The 20162-nt window shown below is 39.6% G+C and overlaps 2 protein-coding genes across 9 annotated transcripts in view; both read right to left on the reverse strand.

Annotated features, from left to right (window-relative positions):
• Window positions 1–31: 31 nt before the first annotated feature.
• On the reverse strand, window positions 32–10990 carry LOC125454009 (gamma-crystallin S-like). Its single transcript, XM_048534249.2, has 3 exons — window positions 10972–10990; window positions 2928–3170; window positions 32–1044 (listed from the first exon to the last, which is right to left on the reverse strand). The coding sequence occupies exons 1-3, from the start codon at window positions 10978–10980 to the stop codon at window positions 772–774; spliced, it is 525 nt and encodes a 174-aa protein (XP_048390206.2). The 5' UTR covers window positions 10981–10990; the 3' UTR covers window positions 32–771.
• A 682-nt stretch (window positions 10991–11672) lies between these two features.
• The window catches only part of tbccd1 (TBCC domain containing 1), a 66531-nt gene continuing 58041 nt past the window's right edge, over window positions 11673–20162 (reverse strand). For 7 of the 8 annotated variants that reach the window (XM_048533996.2, XM_059647137.1, XM_048533997.2 and 4 more), the window contains 3 exons: window positions 19453–19639; window positions 17174–17671; window positions 11673–14874 (listed from right to left, as the gene is read on the reverse strand). In XM_048533996.2, coding sequence (XP_048389953.1) covers window positions 14745–14874; window positions 17174–17671; window positions 19453–19639 — 815 coding nt within the window. In that variant the 3' untranslated portion in view covers window positions 11673–14744. Of the gene's footprint in view, window positions 14875–17099; window positions 17672–19452; window positions 19640–20162 lie in introns of all 8 variants that reach the window. The other variant, XR_009445931.1, reaches the window with a different exon arrangement.

Raw genomic sequence — 20162 nt, forward strand, 5'->3', positions numbered from 1 at the left:
AGTATAATTATGAAATTTTTAACATCTGTTGCATCACAAAGCACTAACCCCTGGTTTTCTATATCGTTCATGCTGTCTCAAAGTTCAGTTTGCCTGCATTAGGACCTTGCCTCAATCAAGCCTCCTTCTAAATTAAAAGTGAGCGATCCTGCCAGATGCATTGGGTCAGGAAGGATCTTCGCATAGCACTTATTTTCTCAGGCACAGCAATATTGCTTAGCATTTAAATTTTTTTTTCATACCAATCCAATACAACATTTACTAAGAAAGTAAGTAGGTACACATGAATAAAAAATAATTTGATCTGGCATTTAAAAGCCATTTCCAGTCATTTTTAATTATGTTTACTCTGATAGAGAAGAGAACTTTTTAGTATATTCATTGAAATGTGATCATCAGAGGCAATGCTAGAACTGAGTTGATGCTAGTGAGCTTATTTTGTGCGTTTGGCTAAACTGGGTTCAATTTATAAAGGAATGCCAGCAAATAGAAAAGAAAATCTTATGCTGGTTTGCAGAAAATTTTGCATTTGTGATAATACAAATAATTTCTAACGGAAATTTGAGTTGTAACTGAACCAGTGCAATTCCAAGCACATTTTGAGCAGAATTTCCCAGTTATACCCACACTGAAAACTTGACTTTTTATGTTCAGCAAATTTTCCTCTAAGATTGACATCTAATGTATTATTTTACTGCTAATTAAAAATTCTTTACAGTCAAATCAATAAATTGAAACTTGCAAAAAAAAATCAGTATGCTGCTTCTTTAGTTACGCAATGATTCGATGGAAGGACTGCACTGTTGAGGTGGTTGCTCCCCAGTCCGCAGCTTTCTGATACACACCCTTCTCAAGAAGATATTGCCTTCCACGATAATTTGGAAGTTCATAGAAAACCCAGGCACCCTCCAAGACACTGCAGGAGTCAACATCTCGAATGTGGAATTGTTCAAAGACAGATGGACAGTCGTCTGTATATTCTATAGTCTGTGTTTCATAATCGCCCTTATTGCAGATTCTGATCTTGTAATTGCCTGTGTCTGTCTGTAAAACACAAAGCAAGTATCATGTATACAATAACTCAGTTTATTCTCATTATACTAAGTTTCCCCTTTCTCTCTTTAAGGCTTGGTTATAACCCTCTCGCCCCTGCCCAAGTTCAGTTTTTATATAACTGTAGGTTATGTCAATTGGTTATCGAGCATGAAGGGCATTATAGCACAACTGATCTTATTCTTACCTATCATCCACATGTTCCCAGCATATCAGGGCAGCATGCAGTTAGCACTGCTGCCTCACAGCGCCAGGCATTCAGGTTCAATTCCACCCTTGGGTGACTGTCTGTGTAGACTTTGCAAATTCTCCTTATGCCTGCGTAGGTTTCATCTGGGTGCACTGGTTTCCTCCCCCAAGCCAAAGATGTGCAGGTTAGGTGAGTTGTCTGTGCTAAATTGCCTATAGTGTCCAGGTGGAAATGCAGCAATAGGGTAGGGGGTGGGTGCTGTTGGGAGGATCAGTGTGGATTCAATGGGTCGAATGGCCTGCTTGCACACTGTAGGGATTCTATGATCCATGTGATTCTATAGGAATCAACAGCAAAAATCAGTTGACTTCATCCTTATCCAAAACACTGAGGTGTGCTGTAGTACCTCCCCTGTTGCTCTGGCTCATTTAGAGGTCAATACAAACTGAAATTGTACCAGAATCTTATTGGTCTGTATTGTGCATTAGTGCATCACCTGGTGTAGCAAAGCTGCATTTCCAAAATCATTGGTCCATATTTCCTAGTCTCTATTGTAAGGTACAAATCTCCCAAGGTATATGTTGGGATTTCATGGAAGTTTGAACTGTTGCACAGTTCCCCTGCTTTGCAGGCTCCTCAAAAAAGTCTCTAACTTAGTTGGAGTAAGAGACTTTTGACTATTCGATCATGCATATCTGGCTAGTTACCCAGAAAGTGGTAGAAAAATCTTAGCCCATCTCCTGGATTACTATATTGCTAACTCCTTCAAAACACCAGCATCCCCTCATCTCACCCCTTGGCCTGCTTACTACCCCAATCCGTATCACTTGCCTACCACTTACACACCAGTACATTCATTTGCCTGCTTTCTTACCCATTTAATCAACACACAGAAGTTTTGGGACCTTTAGAACCTGGCCAGAAAACAGCAGCTAGTGCCATAAAAGTGACTGAGCTTCTATACAAATTCCCTTGGGTACTCTGAGGATTCCCATGCTGAGGTAGCGCTCAGAAATTTGCCCAGAAGAATCGTTAAGTGTTTTCTTTCTGGGATTCCAACACTGATCAGAAGAATTGGGCAATTATCTACTAAATAAAAAATTATAGAAAGAGTGAACATCTTGGGTCAATTTCCATAGATGATGCCAGCCCAATTGATTGTCTCAAGCAACATCAGTTTGTATTTCAGATTTTCAGCGTTCACCGCATTTTATTCATCTACTACCTGTAATTTTAGGTAAAATTTGCTGCACCACAAACAGCATGAATCCAAATCAATTTTCCTTTTGCTTTGATCAGCTGTTAAACCTTATCTCAATGTACAAGTTGGTTGAGCCTGGAAACATTTTCTGTTGAATTATATATTAAATACATCCCCCATTAAGTACGTTAAAAATATTTGAGTTAATGTTCTTTGAAATGGCATGATCTTGTCTATTTGTAGATAAACATTATTTGTGTTTTTAAAGATTAAAAATTAATGGGCATAATATTCAATTCTTGTACATGAGAAAAAGCAAATGTAACCAATATCGCAGTATTCCAGAGCCCAGTTTAGTTACATAATTGTTCAGTTAATGTGCAGTGAATGCAGTATTTGAGTTTATGACATACATTTATGGCAGTGGGCTAATTGAAATATAATTCAAATATTTAGCAGTTGTACAGAAATAAACAGACTTACTAGTTGGATTTTGTGGCATGAGGCTATACGATCATTGAAACCCATCCAGCTTTTGTAGTCAGGATATTCTCTCTTGGTAAGAACATACAAGTATCCTGTGAAATTTGGTTTCTCATACACTGCCCAGGCCCCATCCTCAATTTTGATCGAGTTACAACGGGCTATGGAGGTGTGAAAATCTGAGCAATCACTGTCATGTTCATGATGATGACCCTGAAAGTTCTTCTCTTCAAAGAAAGTGATCTATACGTATGGATTAAAAAAAAATTGAACTTGTTATTTAAGATGATTATTTTTTCACTTGCAGTTCCATGTTTAGCAACAGTAATTCAAAAAAAGAATCTTTTATAATTTCTATTAACATATCATGCCTAACTAAAAGATAGGCAAGTGTCTGAAAGTCACAATATTTTATCTTTATTGTACATAATTATTAAAATTCTAAGATTTTACAGAATTTGATTTAGAAAGTTACTACTTTTATATTTATTCTTAATGAAAATGACCTGGAAACAAGAGTTCAGAAATACCATTTCTTTTTCATCAGCCTGCCCAGACTTGCTCTAACACACCTCTGGAGCAGAAGGGCCTTGAACCTGGCACTCCAGGCTCATGGGTAGGGATGCTACAACTGAAGATGGAGCACTCTGAGATCAACAAGGATGATTTATTATAGAATCATATAATGCAGAAGACTCTTCAGTCTCCTCCTCTGGTTCCAAATATCACAGGAGATAATCTTGAGCCAACTTATTCACTCCATGTGATGTAAAGAAGTGGATGAAGACTTTGGATAGGGCGCAAGCTGTGGTCCCTGATGGCATCCCAGAAATAGTACTGAAGCCTTGTGCAAACTAGCTACATCTGGCATAAATTTCTGGTATTGCTACAAAATAAATTTTGACCCAAAAATGTGGAAAATTGCCCAGGTATGTCCAATGCACACAAAACAACTAATTACTGCCCAATTAATTTACTATAGATCATCAGCAAAGTGATGAAAGAGATCATTGACCATTCTATTAAGGTGCACTTATTCAAGAATAACCTGCTCATTGATAGCCAGCTTGGGCTCCATCAGTGCTACTTAGCGTCTGACATTATTACACTCTTGGTCCAAGCATGGACAAAATAACTGAACCAAAGGGAAGTGAGGTTGACTGCCCTTCACATTAATGCAGCATTTGAGTGTGGCATCAAGAAGTTCTAGTGAACTGGAAGGTTAGTTTTGAGACGTTTCGTCACCATTCTAGGTAACATCATCAGTGAGCCTCCGACGAAGCGCTGGTGTTATGTCCTGCTTTCTATTTATCTGGTTAGGTTTCCTTGGGTTGGTGTTGTCATTTCCTGTTCTTTTTCTCAGGGGCTGGTAGATTGGCTCCAAATCAATGTGTTTGTTGATGGAGTTCCGGTTGGAATGCCATGCTTCTAGGAATTCTCATGCGTGTCTCTGTTTGGCTTGTCCTAGGATGGATGTGTTGTCCCAATCAAAGTGGTGTCCTTCCTCATCTGTGTGTAAGGATACGAGTGATAGTGGGTCATGTCGCTTTGTGGCTATTTGATGTTCATGTATTCTGGTGGTTAGCTTTCTGCCAGTTTGTCCAATGTAGCGTTTGTCACAGTTCTTGCAAGGTATTTTGTAGATGACGTTTGTTTTGGTTGTTGTCTGTATAGGGTCTTTTAAGTTCATTAGCTGCTGTTTTGGTGTGTTGGTGGGTTTGTGGGCTACCCTGATGCCAAGAGGTCCGAGTAGTCTGGCAGTCATTTCGGAAATGTCTTTGATGTAGGGGAGAGTGGTTATGGTTTCTGAGCCCGTTTTGTCTGTTTGATTGGGTTTATTGCTGAGGAATTGGCAGACTGTGTACATAGGGTACCCATTCTTTTTGAATACACTGTTTAGGTGATTTTCTTCTGCTCGTAGTTCCTCTGTGCTGCATTATTCCAACGAGCCACCACACACTGCAGCACAGAGGAATTACGAAGAGCAGAAGAAAATCACCTATACAGTGTATTCAAAAAGAATGGGTACCCTATGAACACAGTTTGCCGATTCCTCAGCAACAAACCCAAACAAACAGACAAAACGGGCTCAGAAACCATAACCACTCTCCCCTACATCAAAGACATTTCCGAAATGACTGCCAGACTACTCGGACCTCTTGGCATCAGGGTAGCCCACAAACCCACCAACACACTAAAACAGCAGCTAATGAACTTAAAAGACCCTATACAGACAACAAACAAAACAAACGTCGTCTACAAAATATCTTGCAAGAACTGTGACAAACACTACATTGGACAAACTGGCAGAAAGCTAGCCACCAGGATACATGAACATCAACTAGCCACAAAACGACATGACCCACTATCACTAGTATCCTTACATACAGATGAGGAAGGACACCACTTTGATTGGGACAACACATCCATCCTAGGACAAGCCAAACAGAGACACGCACGAGAATTCCTAGAAGCATGGCATTCCAACCGGAACTCCATCAACAAACACATTGATTTGGAGCCCATCTACCATCCTCTGAGAAAAAGAACAGGAAATGACATCACCAATGCAGGAAATGACATCATCAACCCAAGGAAACCTAACCAGATAAATAGAAAGTGGGACATAACACCAGTGCTTCACCGGAGGCTCACTGATGATGTTACCTAGAATGGTGACGAAACGTCTGAAAACTAACCTTCCAGCTCAGCGAGCAAACTTACATCCAGACCCTCAACCTGAGCTACAAATCTTCTCAAAACTCGCTAGTTCTAGTGAAATTGGTGTAAATGAGAATCAAGGAGACAACTCTCCACTGATTTGGAGTCATACGTAGCTCAAAGGAAGATGACTATGGTTATCAGAGATCAATCATCTCAGCCACAGGACACTTCAGCAGGATTTCCTCAGGGTGGCATCCTGGGCTCAACTATCACTAGTTGCTTCATCCTTGACCTTCTTCATCATTGACTTTTTCTCCATTTTAATTACGCAGTAGTCATCTTTCATGTCTCCTCAAATACAGAAATGGTCAATGGCCAATTGCAGCAAGATCTGAACAACATCCAAGTTTGGACTAAGAAGTGGCACATAAGTTTCAAACTATGTCTGTCTCCAACAAGAGTAAATCAAACCAGCAATTCTTGATATTTAAGAACATCCTTGAGGATTACCATTGACCAGAAATGGAGCTAGACTGGCAACATAAGCACTCTGGCTACAGGAGCGGGTCAGAAGCTTGGAATTCTGCAGTGCTTCATTTACCTCCTGCCTCCTCAAAGCCTGTTCACCATCCACAAGGCACAAGTCAGGAGTGTGATAGACTAGTTTCCACTTGCCTGCATGAGTGAAGTTGAAACACTCAAGATCAACACGGTTCAGAACAAAACAGCCCACTTGGTTTGGTACTCCATCTGACACCTTCAACATTCATTGATGCACAATGGCAGCCGTGTATACCAGCTACACAATTCACTAAAAGTGATTACCTCTACCACCTAGAAGGACAACAGATACAACGGGAACACCACCACCACCAAGGCACACACCATTCTGACCGACATTCCCTCTAAGCTGTTTGACTATACAGCCGCTGGGAAGCTCCAAATAAATCATTGATGAATGGCTTCTACTTCCAGAAACCATTGCCATGCATGGAGCTCAGGTCTGCAACAGCTACAAAAAAGCTACAGGGACCATTGATCTAACATTTGGAACTATATTGTCATTTCTTCACTGCCACTGCGTCAATATCCTGGAGTTCCATCCCTAACAGCATTGTGGGTGTCTCTATTCCATCATATGGACTGCAGCTGTTCAAGAAGGCAGCTCACCACCCCTTTCTCCAGGGCAATTGGGAAAAAGCAAACAAAAACTGGCTCAGCCAACTATACCAACATCCCATGACTGAATTCAAATACACGATACACGGTTCATCCTGCCTGAAATAATTATTCAATCAGTACCACTGCCCTCCTCTATCCCTGTAGCCCTAAAGAATTTTTTTTTCAAATGTTGATCCACGGCACTTTTGAAGTTTATCGTTGAATCAACTTCTACCAGCTTTAGAGGCACAGAGTTCTAGATCATAGGTTCAGAGTGATATCCATGACTAGTGTTTTTCCCAGGTCTTTCCCGGTTCAGCATAATCATTTGAAGTTTGTGATGAACCTGCTTTCACCCTTTCAGGAATGCTTTCTAGATCATCACTTGAGGTTTATAAGTATCTTTCCTTATGTTGCCTCTCATTCCTTTGCTAATTTGTAGAGCGGCACGGTGGCTCAGTGGTTAGCACTGCTGCCTCACAGCGCTAGGGACCCGGGTTTGATACCACCCTCGGGTAACAGTCTGTGTGGAGTTTGCACATTCTCCCCATGTTTCTGCCGGGTGCCCCAGTTTCCTCCCACAGTCCAAAGATGTGCAGGCCAGGTGGATTGGCCGTGCTAAATTGCCCATAGTGTTCAGGGATGTGTAGATTAGGGGAATGGGTCTGGGTGGGATGCTTTCAGTGTCAGTGTGGACTTGTTGGCCCAAAGGGTTTGTTTCCACACTGTAGGGATTCTATGATGATTTCTATGATTTTATTGCATCCATGACCTCTGGACACTGATTTTACTGACACTGGAAACAATTTCTCCTGAGTTATTGTTTCTCAAACCTTGAAGGCTTTGGAAACAGATCTTCTCTAAACCTTTTCTGCTTTTAGGAAAACAACATCATTGAAGTCTCTATTAGTCCTTAGTATCATTCTAGTAAATGACTTCTGAGCATTTCCAAGGCCTTGACATTCTTCCGAAAGTGCATGGTCCAGAATTGGCCACGTTTCTGGAGTTACGGCAAATCTAATGTTTTGTAAGTGTTTAATGTAATATCTTTCAAATTCTAGATCCTTGTTTATAAAGTTTTGGATCTTGTGTAACAGCCTTTCAATTTATCCTGTCACTTTCGCAGACCTGTGTATTCACATCCCAGGGTCACTCCTTTCTGAATCTACTTTAAAATACAATCATTTAGATTAAATTACCCCACCTCATTCTTGTTTCCCAAAGGAATCACTTCTTTATGTTAAATTCTATTAGACAGGTGAAATATGTAGGCACATGGCAATGACTTTCTGAATTCTGTTCCTGCATCACTGCCTGCTGTAGTTCTGAGTTACATGCAATCTGAGAAATTTTAGTAGATGCCTGTACATCCAGTTCTAGCCCCTGGAGGATATGACTGCATATGCTTCCTTCCAGCTTGAAAAACATCCATCCTTTCACTGCTGCTCTCTGAGACAAGTGTGTGTCCATGCAGGCATTCTACTCACATCAGCTTCAATACTGCTAACAAGCCTAGTATGTGGTACCTTACCATTTCATTACAACTTGGCATGTGAAAAAAAAACATGAAAAAGAATAGTTTCAGATAATCTAGCATCTCCATAGAACCAAATTCACCATTCCTGATGCAATTCTGATAAATCTCTGCAATTCAAGACCTTAACATCATTTCTGACATGTGGTAGATACGAGACTCTCACTGAGGTCTATCCGGTGACTAATGCCAACAGTCCCTTGGTTTTGTATTCTATATTTCTAACTGTAGCCAAGAGTCCTTATTATCTCATCCAGTCACCTTAACTATTTTGTTTGCATGTTTGTATTAAATGAAAATGAAGACTTGGATTCATCATCAGGGAATCCAGACGTGCTTTTCAGCCAGATTAAATACTTTTAACATAGAGCGCTGTTAATGCTAATATAAGAAACACAGCAGAAAGGTTACACACAAGCTCCCACAAACAGCAATGTAATGATGAATAGATTTATTCCAAAGGAGAATATTATTGGATTCAAAACATTAATTTTGCCCTCCTTTCCACAGAGATTGACAGAGATGCCGAGTTCCTCCAGCACTTTTCATTTCAGATCTCGGGGTATCCAACATACTTTTGTTATCAGGACTCAAATGCCTGTTTTATTGATCATAATTGAGTGGTAAATTTTAGCCAGCAAGCTGAAAATGTGACATGGGACCTTTTATAGATACCCAATGAAAGGGAAGAGTTGTCATTTTAAAATAAAATTCTATCTTGAAAGATAAAGTAAAATGTAAAATCCAATACTGATTCCCAAAGGTTCAACAGAGGAAAGTGTAGATTTGGGGTTATTAAAGAGCTGCTTCTCTGCTTTCCCCCTTCAATTTTATTTCTCCATCTCCTCTGCAGGCATTCACTCTTGCTTGGCTGCACAGGAGTGAACTGCAGCAAGATAAAGCTTTCAACCTTTGTCGGCCTGATTCACACTGCAGAGTGCAAGAAAGAAATTAAAGAAAAAGATATTTTTGGAACAGAGACAGTAGGAACTATTTTTGAAGATTTCTGAAGAAGGGTCGAGGCCCAAATTGTCAGCTTTCCTGCTCCTCTGATGCTGTTTACCCTGCTGTGTTCATCCAGCTCTACACCTTGTTATCTCTGATATTTTTGGAACAACTGGTTTAGTCACTTGGGAGCTAGTCCTGGCTCAATATTGTACAGCAATCTTACCAAGTAGTTTAGAAATCACAAAGAATAAGACCACAAGAGACATAGGCTGTAAAATTAGAGAGGAATCAGAACTACCAATACCAATCCTTATTTAACTTTTTGGATCCTGAGATCAAAGCAAAGGTTGCTACTCCTACTTACCATTTCTCATGCGAATGGCAGCAAGCTGACCTGAATTTGAGGGACATCCCACTGAACCCAATCCTTTTCTCCCCAGCAAGCATTCTTTCTGACAAGTTAGTAGACTCAATACAGTCATAACTGCCCCACTTGTCTGTGCATTTGGGGATGAAACCTGAATGGTTGTCTTTTTTTAGTGCCAATCAAATACTGGATAACGTGTGTACCAATAGGTTTCATTCTTACTCAAATCCCATTGAAAAATCTTAGTTCGCTATCGTAGGGAACATTCCAACAAACCTGTCAGCATGTTTCGAACACTGCTTTAACTGTCAGCAAGCTCAATTTGTCTTGGGACAAAGAAAAGTAAAGTAATTAGTGCTGCTCATCTCATGCTGTGCTTGGGGATTCCACAGCTTTTAGGACTCAGTATTGAGTTCAATCATTTTAGAATCTGAACACCTTCCTCTATGTCCTTTATCCACACCAACATGGGTGGGCCTGTTATGACATGGGCTGTATTCAGTAAAACCAACCCATCTGTACCTACTTATTGCCCCCATTATCAGCTTTCCTTTCTCCCTCACTTATCCTTTCCCACTACTTTTCCTGTCTTTATCTCTCTCTCTCTCTGGATTTCATCCCCACCTATTGGCTCACTCCTTTTCCCACTCCATGTTTGCAGCATATATACCACCTTTTCCTAGCTACTAATTATTCTGAAGAAGGGTCACTGAACCCAAAACTTTAACTGTTTTCTCTCCAATGATACTGCCAGACCTGCTGAGTTTCTCCAGCAATTTCTGGGTTTTTTTGTTTCAGTTTTCCAGCATCCGTAGTCTTTTGTTTTCTTCAGTTTTGTTACCTGATTATGCTTTGGCTGAGGGGTGACAGCTTTGAAAACAGTTTGTCAGAATCACAGCATTATTACAGTTCAGGAGGCCATTCAGCCCACGATCTCAGTCAGCCCTCTGCGTAAGCAGACTGTTTAATGCCATTCTCCTGCCTTCTCACCATTATCTTTTGCATTATTCTTTTTCAAATAACCATAAAATTCCTCTTTATGTCTATCGATCGAACCTGCCTGCTCCACAGTCTAGGCAGTGCATTGCACACACTCACCATTTCTTGTATAGAAAAAGATTTTCCTCCATATTTGTTTTATTCATTTACTAAAATGCTTTAAATATCCACCCCTTTGTGTTCACCAGGGGGATCATTCTGTCCCTATTTACTCTGTTCAGCCCCCTCTTGATTTGAATAAATCATATCAGATGTTTCTATCGGTACCTGATAGCACTGATATATCAAAAAGGCATTTAAACACTGAGTAATTTATGATTAATAACCTAAGCAAAAATAAACAGGCAAAAACATTGTTCAGTATTACTTACTTTCCCCATTTTGGATGTCCCTGTCTAATCGCTGTGGCTATGGAAATCATGGACACTGCTTTTATACACTGCTGCATTTACAGGATATCACCCTTTTGTCATGGAAATGAGATCAAAATATTGAGTCAGTCATTTCAAATCCAGCAAACTTTCTAGAAAATCTGATGGGATAATAAAATAACTAGAGCGTGAATTTCCCTTAACACTTTATTCTGAACATTGGACTATTGTTGTGGACAAATTTACCAGCTTTGCTGAATCAGTCAAATAAAAGCATGTGGACAATCAGGGATGAAAAAAATTAGAGTAATTTGTTTCAATCAAGCTGCTGATCAAAAACAAAGCTCTGAACAGATGCCTTGGTAACTCATCAGTAAAAATTCCATCAATGAAACTCTCAGTTTCAACTTGTTGATCTGTGGGGAGTTACTTGTCTTCAGCAGACAAAAGAATTGGCCTTGGAGACCAGGGCAGTGAGGGTAGGGTTCAGTTTCTTTAACTGCATTCTATTGTTTGTTTTATTTACCACTGGGACATTGTAAAGACAATCTATTGATCACTGAAGTATCCTGATAAATAACCTTAACAAGTTCTATCTATTCTTCCCCCAAATGGGACAGGGTCAAGCTTAGCAGTGCCAGAACAAGAACCTTGTGAAATGCTGAAAGACAGTGGAATTTTATTTTGTAAGAAAGTCAACATCTTCAAGAAAGGGTGAAAAAACAGAACACAGTGCAGAACAAATAACAACTTTTGTCAGGTTAGTTCTTACATTACGCTGCAGCTAATGATCAAAAATAGATTCGTGCCTATTTTTATTTTACAGATCCTTATTTAGTTTTCAAATTTTATGACAGTGCTCCGTTGACAAAGGCTTGAAGTAACTGTGTTACATCTGTCTGTTTTAAAAAGATTCTTAAGAATTAACTTGCCTTAACCAAATTCTTGTGACTGATGTGTTTTAGGTGGGGTATTATTAAACATTAAATATGTTCACCAAGAAACAAGAGGTTCCTAGTCATGAAATATACCCAATTTGGTGGTCAAAGAGCATTCTCCTCTAAATGTTAACTTGAGTTCATTCTTTCAATGTTTCGAGGTATGCCTTTCTCTTTAACGCCCTTTATTCATCTGCCCATTTGGGAGAATGTATGTACCTGCTAATGTTCCATTCTCCTGCCTATTCCTAATACAACCAATTTAGGCAATGGATAAACGATAACATTTCAGTATTGCTCGATCAAATGGAAGAACTTAGATTTTACTTAATGTAGGCAGTGAACTGGGGATCGGGTGGAAGAGGAAAGCAGTTGTATTTCAAATGAAGGTGGACTGATTGGATATACACCATTTTATCACTCCAGCCTGTTACTACATTGCACAACATTTCTCTGCCTTCAAAACTCATTGTGAATTCCCTCTGTCACATATTTCTATTGGCCAAAGTCCATGTGTGTTGATTGCTGCAACAATATTTCATGGGTGTCTGCCAGGAAACTATATATAAAAAAAAGCTCTGTAACCTCTCTACAGAGTAACTGGCATTGATTCCACCTTTTGCAATTCAGAATCTAAACACATCTCCCAGGATTTTGTGTACACTACATGAGAGCATGTCCACACTCATAACCCATCAGCAGTCAATTTACAGTAAGTGTGACGTTATCCACTTTGGTAGCAAAAACAGGAAGGTAGATTACTACCTGAATAGTGATAGATTGGGAAAGGGGGGAAGGTGCAATGAGATCCGAGTGTCGTAGTATATCAATTGCTGAAAGTAAGCATGCAGTCGCAGCAGGTGGTGAAGGCAGCAAATGGTGTGCTGGCCTTCACAGCAAATGATTCAAGTACAGGAGCAGTAAAACCTTGTTGCATTTGCACAGGGCCTTGGTGAGAGTACATCTGGAGTATACTGTGCAGTTTTAATCCATTTATTTGAGGTAGGATGCACTGCTTGGGAGACAGCGCAATGAAGGTTTACCAGACTTATTCCTGGCATGGCAGGAGTGATATCTGGATTTATATATCTGCAGGGAGATGCCAATTGAAGGCAAACACTTCCCTCTAGTGAAACATTTAGTAGACAGAACTCTTTGGACTGTGGCTTTACTTAGCTAACCAATACCACTTGCAGAAATATGAGAAAATTTTAAGTTCTCAGGAAGATGGAGATAGCTTAAAATCAAAAAAACAAAATTACAAAGTATTAACTCCACAATTTAAAAAAAAATTCCACCTTTCCTAAAGTAGAAGTTTTAAAAAAATGAACAAAAATATTATTAATCCTAAAACCATGTTTAATTTAATGCACAAGGGGGCAGCACAGTTGCTCAGCGGTTAGCACTGCAGGCTCACAGCACCAGGGACCCGGGTTCAATTCCCACCTCGGACAACTGTGCGGAGTTTGCACATTTTCCCCACGTCTGCGTGGGTTTCCTCCAGGTGCTCTAGTTTCCTCCCACAGTCCAAAGAGTGCAGATTAGGTGGATTGACCATGCTAAATTGCCTGTAGCGTTCAGGGGTGTGTGGGTTACAGGGGGATGGGTCTGGGTGGGATGCTTCAAAAAGGGGGGTGTGACTTGTTGGGCCAAAGGGCCTGTTTCCACACTGTAGGGAATCTAATCTAATCTAACAAACCAGAGGAACACAATGCAGTTGGGATTCAACATTTTAGTTGTTAATTGGTTGAAAAGATAAATTTATTATCCAATTAGTATTAAAGGATATATTATTTTTCATTTTTGTATTTGAGTATTTACAGAATGTTACTCATCAAGGGCAATACAAATATTCCCAAAAGTAGTAAAATTACTGCAACAAATCAACTGTATTAGTTTAAGACTTACACAAAATGGATGTAATGTCTAATTCAAGATAACTGAACAAATTTGATTTTCAAAACCCTTAATTTCAAAGATGCTCCCCTGTTGGACCAGCAACTTCAAATCACTCCGTGTAGTAACAGAGGCTGGAGTGATAAATCATCTGGGATCTTAAATCACTTGGACTTAAAAAAAAAACAGAAAGCAGAACTGAACGTTTTTATTTGGCCACAAAAACACTTTTTTTAAGAAGCGATTCACTTGTGGGATGTGGGCATTGCTGGTTCAGCCAACATTTATTGCCCATTCTTCGTTGCCCTTGAGAATGTTAAAAAAATTAAGGAAATACATCTCAAAATTTATTAAAGATCCCAATTGTGTTAGGAACACAGTTAAAGCTTTTGAAACTGCCAGCAGAAGTGAGGAAGAGATGGTTTTGGTGGGGAAAGGGGTTGGTGATGGTGGAAGATAGGGGAAGAAGAGACACACAGAGATTTCTAATGAACAGGGATTATTTCTCTATCTCTTTGGCTTTAAAGCTACATCCACAGTGAGAGGTCAAGCACCTTGTATGGAAAATGAATTTTCATTAGAGCCAACGGTAAAACCATACTGTATGAATGATTTTGTTTTAAAAGACTGTATAAATTGCCATTACATTGGTGCGAAGAACAGAAGTGAAATGTATCCTGAACAAAATCTAATTATAAGACAATCCTAGTTGGCCTTGTTACAAAGTTTAATGTAAAGCTATTTGAAATACAGTAATGGCACTAATATCTCAAATGTGTGCCATAAATTTCTTGTAAAACATCTTTGTGAAAAGTGTAGTTTAACCACAATTGAATGACAAAGACTCACAAAAAAGTACATCTGAAAGACATGCAATAACAGGAGATCGCATTTGGTTCAACTATAGTAATAAGTATAATTCCCAAAACAACTTAAGCATCAACAGGTAGTCTGTTTTGAGAGAGGAGGAGCTGGGATGAGACTGTCGAGTTGCTGACGATGTCCGGTTTGATCAAGCCATTCACAGAACTCTTGCTCCACTATGTTTTGAAACAGCTTGCGTTGTTCCCTGGAAGATAGCAGTCAAAACGTCAGCAAAATTCTGAAAACATTTTAAACCTTCAATCAGAATAAATCCTTTAGCCAGAAAAGAAGAACCTGTTCAGTTTCTGCAAGTTCAGCAACTGATCAACAAGAAAATCCCTTGTTCTATCGCTTTTGCCCACCTTAAAATTTGAAATTTTATGTGAATCAAAACTAAAGTTGTGCTGTGAGTGATAATGGGAACTGCAGATGCTGGAGAATCCAAGATAATAAAATGTGAGGCTGGATGAACACAGCAGGCCCAGCAGCATCTCAGGAGCACAAAAGCTGACGTTTCGGGCCTAGACCCTTCATCAGAGAGGGGGATGGGGTGAGGGTTCTGGAATAAATAGGGAGAGGGGGAGGCGGACCGAAGATGGAGAGAAAAGAAGATAGGTGGAGAGAAGAGTATAGGTGGGGAGGTAGGGAGGGAATAGGTCAGTCCAGGGAAGACGGACAGGTCAAGGAGGTGGGATGAGGTTAGTAGGTAGGAGATGGAGGTGCGGCTTGGGCTGGGAGGAAGGGATGGGTGAGAGGAAGAACAGGTTAGGGAGGCAGAGACAGGTTGGACTGGTTTTGGGATGCAGTGGGGGGAGGGGACGAACTGGGCTGGTTTTGGGATGCGGTGGGGAAGGGGAGATTTTGAAGCTGGTGAGGTCCACATTGATACCATTGGGCTGCAGGGTTCCCAAGCGGAATATGAGTTGCTGTTCCTGCAACCTTCGGGTGGCATCATTGTGGCACTGCAGGAGGCCCATGATGGACATGTACTACTGTGTGGCACCATCTTCAGAGATTATGTACTTTATAGCTGCCTTCCACCATGAAAAAAATAAAAAGTTAGAATGCATTTTCCAATCACTTAAAACAAATTCATGCTATTTTCTTGTAGGAATATAATTTGTTTACACTCTCGAATTTAATTTATTTTTTATTGTTGACGCAGGTGGATGTATACTTAACATCCTCCAAAACATAACATTCCAGAAACTCAATAATTTGCCACCTTCCCTATCATGTTGTGCAATGCAGTAGACATACAAAGCTCCATTGTCAGCATCCAAGTCCAAATGGTCCAAATACCTCCCATTACAAATTTTATTGTGCAGTTCCTTGCCCTGTTAACACAGCGCTTCTTTGGAAGGAATACAAGAATAGAAGAATTTGATGCTTCATACAACTAGACAGATAAACTACAGAATGGTTACCCGAGAATGATTACTAGGCAGAAAAACTTTTTGAAGGGCTTGGAGGCTAGAACAATGACAATAGCATTTGAAGTTCTGATGTTCTATATTTATCTCAAAACATCCATTATTCACATAAAAATTGTTGAGAGGTGATGTAATTACTTTATAGGTGTTCCAGTGTGGAAAACAATTCTGACCATTTTTGAGGTGGATATTTATACAAAAAGATTAGACAACTGACTCTACAAGTTGAGAAGCTACAATTTACAGGACTGTCTGTAATTAGTATATAGATTCTAGTGGACAACCTACCTAACTTGGTAATATATATGTATAGTTTAAATTTTAAAATGAATCTTTACTACAGGAGATTTACCATAAATGACACTAGTGAATCTGGGACCATTCCAGGGAGACGGGCTTGCCAGTCAACAGGTGATATTTTACTATAAGGCCCATGATCATTTATCAATTTCAGGTAAAATAGAAGTGGGAAAGCATACGAACATTCTCTCTTCTTTTGTTCATGACAATAAGGCAACAATAACATCTTTCCTCATCCCAAATGAAACTGGGTTATTCCCTCCAGGTCAAGGGAGACTCTGAAATAGATTTCAGTGTGACATTGCCACTATGGATATTCTGATCCTTGTCAGAACTGAAAGGGATAAGAGTATCATAAGGTGAAGTGAACAAATAACCCCCTGTGTCTTTTACCAAGCTACACTGATTTGTAGGTTTTAGTTCAATAGCATTTCGCAGTGAAATAGCTGATCTCAGCTGGAATGACAGGTTAGGTATTACAAACAGCCTCATTGTCCCTAGGTGACCAGGGAGGACAAAAAACAAACATCAGTGAGGATCAACTCTTGACTGCAAGTATGAACACCAAGCCAGAATATGGGTTCGTTCAGGTGACTCCACAGACAAAATATTTGCAAAGATTACTGTCATTGATTCACATATGCAAAACAGTTGTCTAAACAACAATAAGGAGCACTCAGCATATATAATATCATACCCCACAAGGTAAATGCCTTCAAGGGAGATGGTAGAAAGCAGTAACCTCAGCATTTTCAGTGTAAATTTACTAACTTGCTAAGTCCAGCCTCCTTAATAGTCTTCTGCCAATTCTGAATCTTCTGCTCTCTCTGTCTTACAGCCTTTTCATATTGTGGTGGTAGTCCTCCCGGGATTTCCATTGTATCACCCTCGATTTCAAACGGGATCACAAACAGATGAAATTCTCTGGGGGATAGCAACTGATAGACAGGCATTTCATTGTTGTCCACACCAATACATAATGGTTTATTCCAGTAATTGGGGATCGTGGCTATCCCTGTTTTTGCCATGTGATCCTCCAACAATGGATAGTAAGTATGGTACGGAGCAAATGTTAAGCTCATGTTTCCAGACATGATTAGAGGATTGGTGGGTGTGAGACAGTGAAAAGTACATGAAGATGATGATGAGACTGAAAGTCTGTGGCAGATAGCTATTACTTTCACGTCATCGCAGCTATGGATGTGGATGGTTGTTTGAACAGGACCGAGAACAAAGGTTGTATTTCGGCACTTCTCAATACTGACAGACCTGCAATGAGAAAGCAAATTACATAAAGAAAATAGAGATGTACAAAAATTCTTTATATGTATTTACTTATTCAAACTAGATTTTCTTCTTCCCTTACTAAAGATCTGAAACCCTGCTTTAATGCACCACTTTTTGTCTTGAGTTTGAGCAATCCAAGACCCTTACCAATGATCAGTCAGTTAAAATGTATGCATTCCTGAGAGAAAATGTTTGGACTCCACTATGTGTCTCCACCAGTCAAACCAGGTATCAGTGAGTCAGAATGAGGGGAATCACAAGGACAGGCACAAACCTAAAATGTGCGATTTCAAGCCACAACATGTTCGTACTTCAATTCAGTGTACCGTGCAGCTTATTCACCTTAGATACCTGGAGAGTCTTCCCTGACTATCGCAGAGGGAAACCATATATCCTTGTCCTTCTCAAGCTGTCTCTAGTATTTACCTAAACGCACAACCCTCTTTTCTGCTATTATCTACCTGGGTTCAAGTGCTCTTGTCTGATTCTATTTTTATCCATCTCGTGGCAGCCAGAGTATCAGTTACAATAGTTTCACTTCCTGCTCTATCATTTGCCCTCTCCTATAATTTATATATGTGCTGCCCCTCCGCTTCAAAGCTGTAGCAATAGTTTGACATACAAACTGTCAAAATCAGCTCTATGTACTATCAGTTTTCCCGATGACTGAAATGTTGCTAAATTAGTGGACTGTTACGATGAAACTACAAGCAGAAATGTCCTTCAATTATATGTCAGATAAACTGTCTCCATGACCACTCCAAATTCTATTCTTTATTTATCAACACCATTCTTCTCTCTAACAACTGTCCAAGACCGAGTCACACTGTTTGCAAACTTGATGTCAAAGGTGACCCCGAATCGAGCTTCTGATCACATTCGTGCCATCGCTCGGACTGCTTATTACCACATCCATAACAGTAGCTGACTTTGTTTCTGCCATAACTCGCCGGCTACAAAAGTCCTCACTCATGCCTTAGTTACACCTAGGCTTGAATATTCCACTACAATCTTGACTGATCCTTCATTCTTTTGCATTGTGAGCATGTTAACCAAGATTGTACTACTCATTTTAACTTGCAAAAGTCTTATTTATCTATCAAACCTGATCTCAATGTCACACAATGTCTTGATTTTAAGATTCTCAACCTCTTTTCTCAATCCCTCTGTGGCCTTGCCCTTCCTATCTCTGTAATCTCCTCCAAGACCACAACCCTCTGGGATGTGTGCTTACCAAACTCTGACCTCTTGAGCAGTTCCAAACTTAACTACTGGGGGAAGTATGTTCAGTTCCTAACATTTGAAGCTCAGGAATTTCCCATCTACCTTATTTCCACCTATACAACACTCATTGTCATCTGCCCAGCAATGCCATGTGACTCAGTGCCACAGTCTTTTATGTTTTATGCTGCTCTATTGAACGTGTCAGAGCATTTTAATACATTAAGGGTGCTACAGAAATAGAAACTATTGCTTTTTAAGAGACAGTCTACTTAAAGTCAATACTTTTTGGGAACACAAAGTTCTCCCTACTGTGAAGGAGTGACATAATTGCCTGAAGACAAGCACATAGCATAGTGATTTCATTTTGCACAATCTAGATCATTCAAACCTTACTGAAAAACCTGAAGAAAATCTAGATTTTCCACACAGAAATAAACATATATTGATATTATAAATAAAACTATTAATTGTCAGCTTTATTTTTCAGTTTAAAACTAATATCAAGTCCTCATTTTTTCCTCCGTAAATGTAAATCTCACCTGAAAGGAGATAAGAGATATATATAGCAGTCATTGCAGCGATGAATTTTAATGTGAGCTCCAACTAGATGATCCGAGCTCTTAGCCAGGGTTTGCTTGTACACTTGTGTCATTACCACCACCTTGTGGCCTTTAGGTGCTGTATAAATATTGCATGCAATCTTTGCCCTTTTTGTCGTACCTTCAACTAAGAAACAGAGAAAATAGTTCAGTAATATTGTCTACATTGTTACAAGTCTGAATATCAAATATAGGTGGCTGGCTGGAGCAAACCCATGAGAGCAGAGTCATCAGCACAATCTAAATTACAGATCTAAGAATTAAGTCTACCCTAAATGAGTTGAAATGTAACAGAAAAAAACTTATAAATTTAAACTTGTTTCAGAAATTGTGTAGTTATAAGTTACTCCAGTTAGTTTGAGCATCAGATCTTCACTAAAAGTTGTACAATTTTGAGTTATCAAAGTCAACAATATGTTGATTCCAGGTTAATTTAGTTATCACCACTGAAGTAAGAAAGATTATGAATGATTATGATGACAATGATTATGAACCTGGCAACCCAAATACAGAGACACTTCTTTGAAATAGAAATTCATTCTCAGGATATGGACTTCACTCACTAAGCTTGCATTTGTTGCTAATCTACAATCTCCCTTTAGGAGGTGCCGGTGAACAATGGTAGTTGAAGGTACTCCCACAGTCCTGTC

The sequence above is a fragment of the Stegostoma tigrinum genome, chromosome 7, assembly GCF_030684315.1.
Source record: "Stegostoma tigrinum isolate sSteTig4 chromosome 7, sSteTig4.hap1, whole genome shotgun sequence".
Classification (NCBI taxonomy): Eukaryota; Metazoa; Chordata; class Chondrichthyes; order Orectolobiformes; family Stegostomatidae; genus Stegostoma; species Stegostoma tigrinum.

Bases quoted from the DNA above. Each gene is read 5' to 3' on its own strand.
- LOC125454009 (XM_048534249.2), bottom strand. The intron at 1,045-2,927 runs GTAAGTCTGTTT...TGTGTTTTACAG, and splicing joins CATGCCACAAAATCCAACTA to ACAGACACAGGCAATTACAA.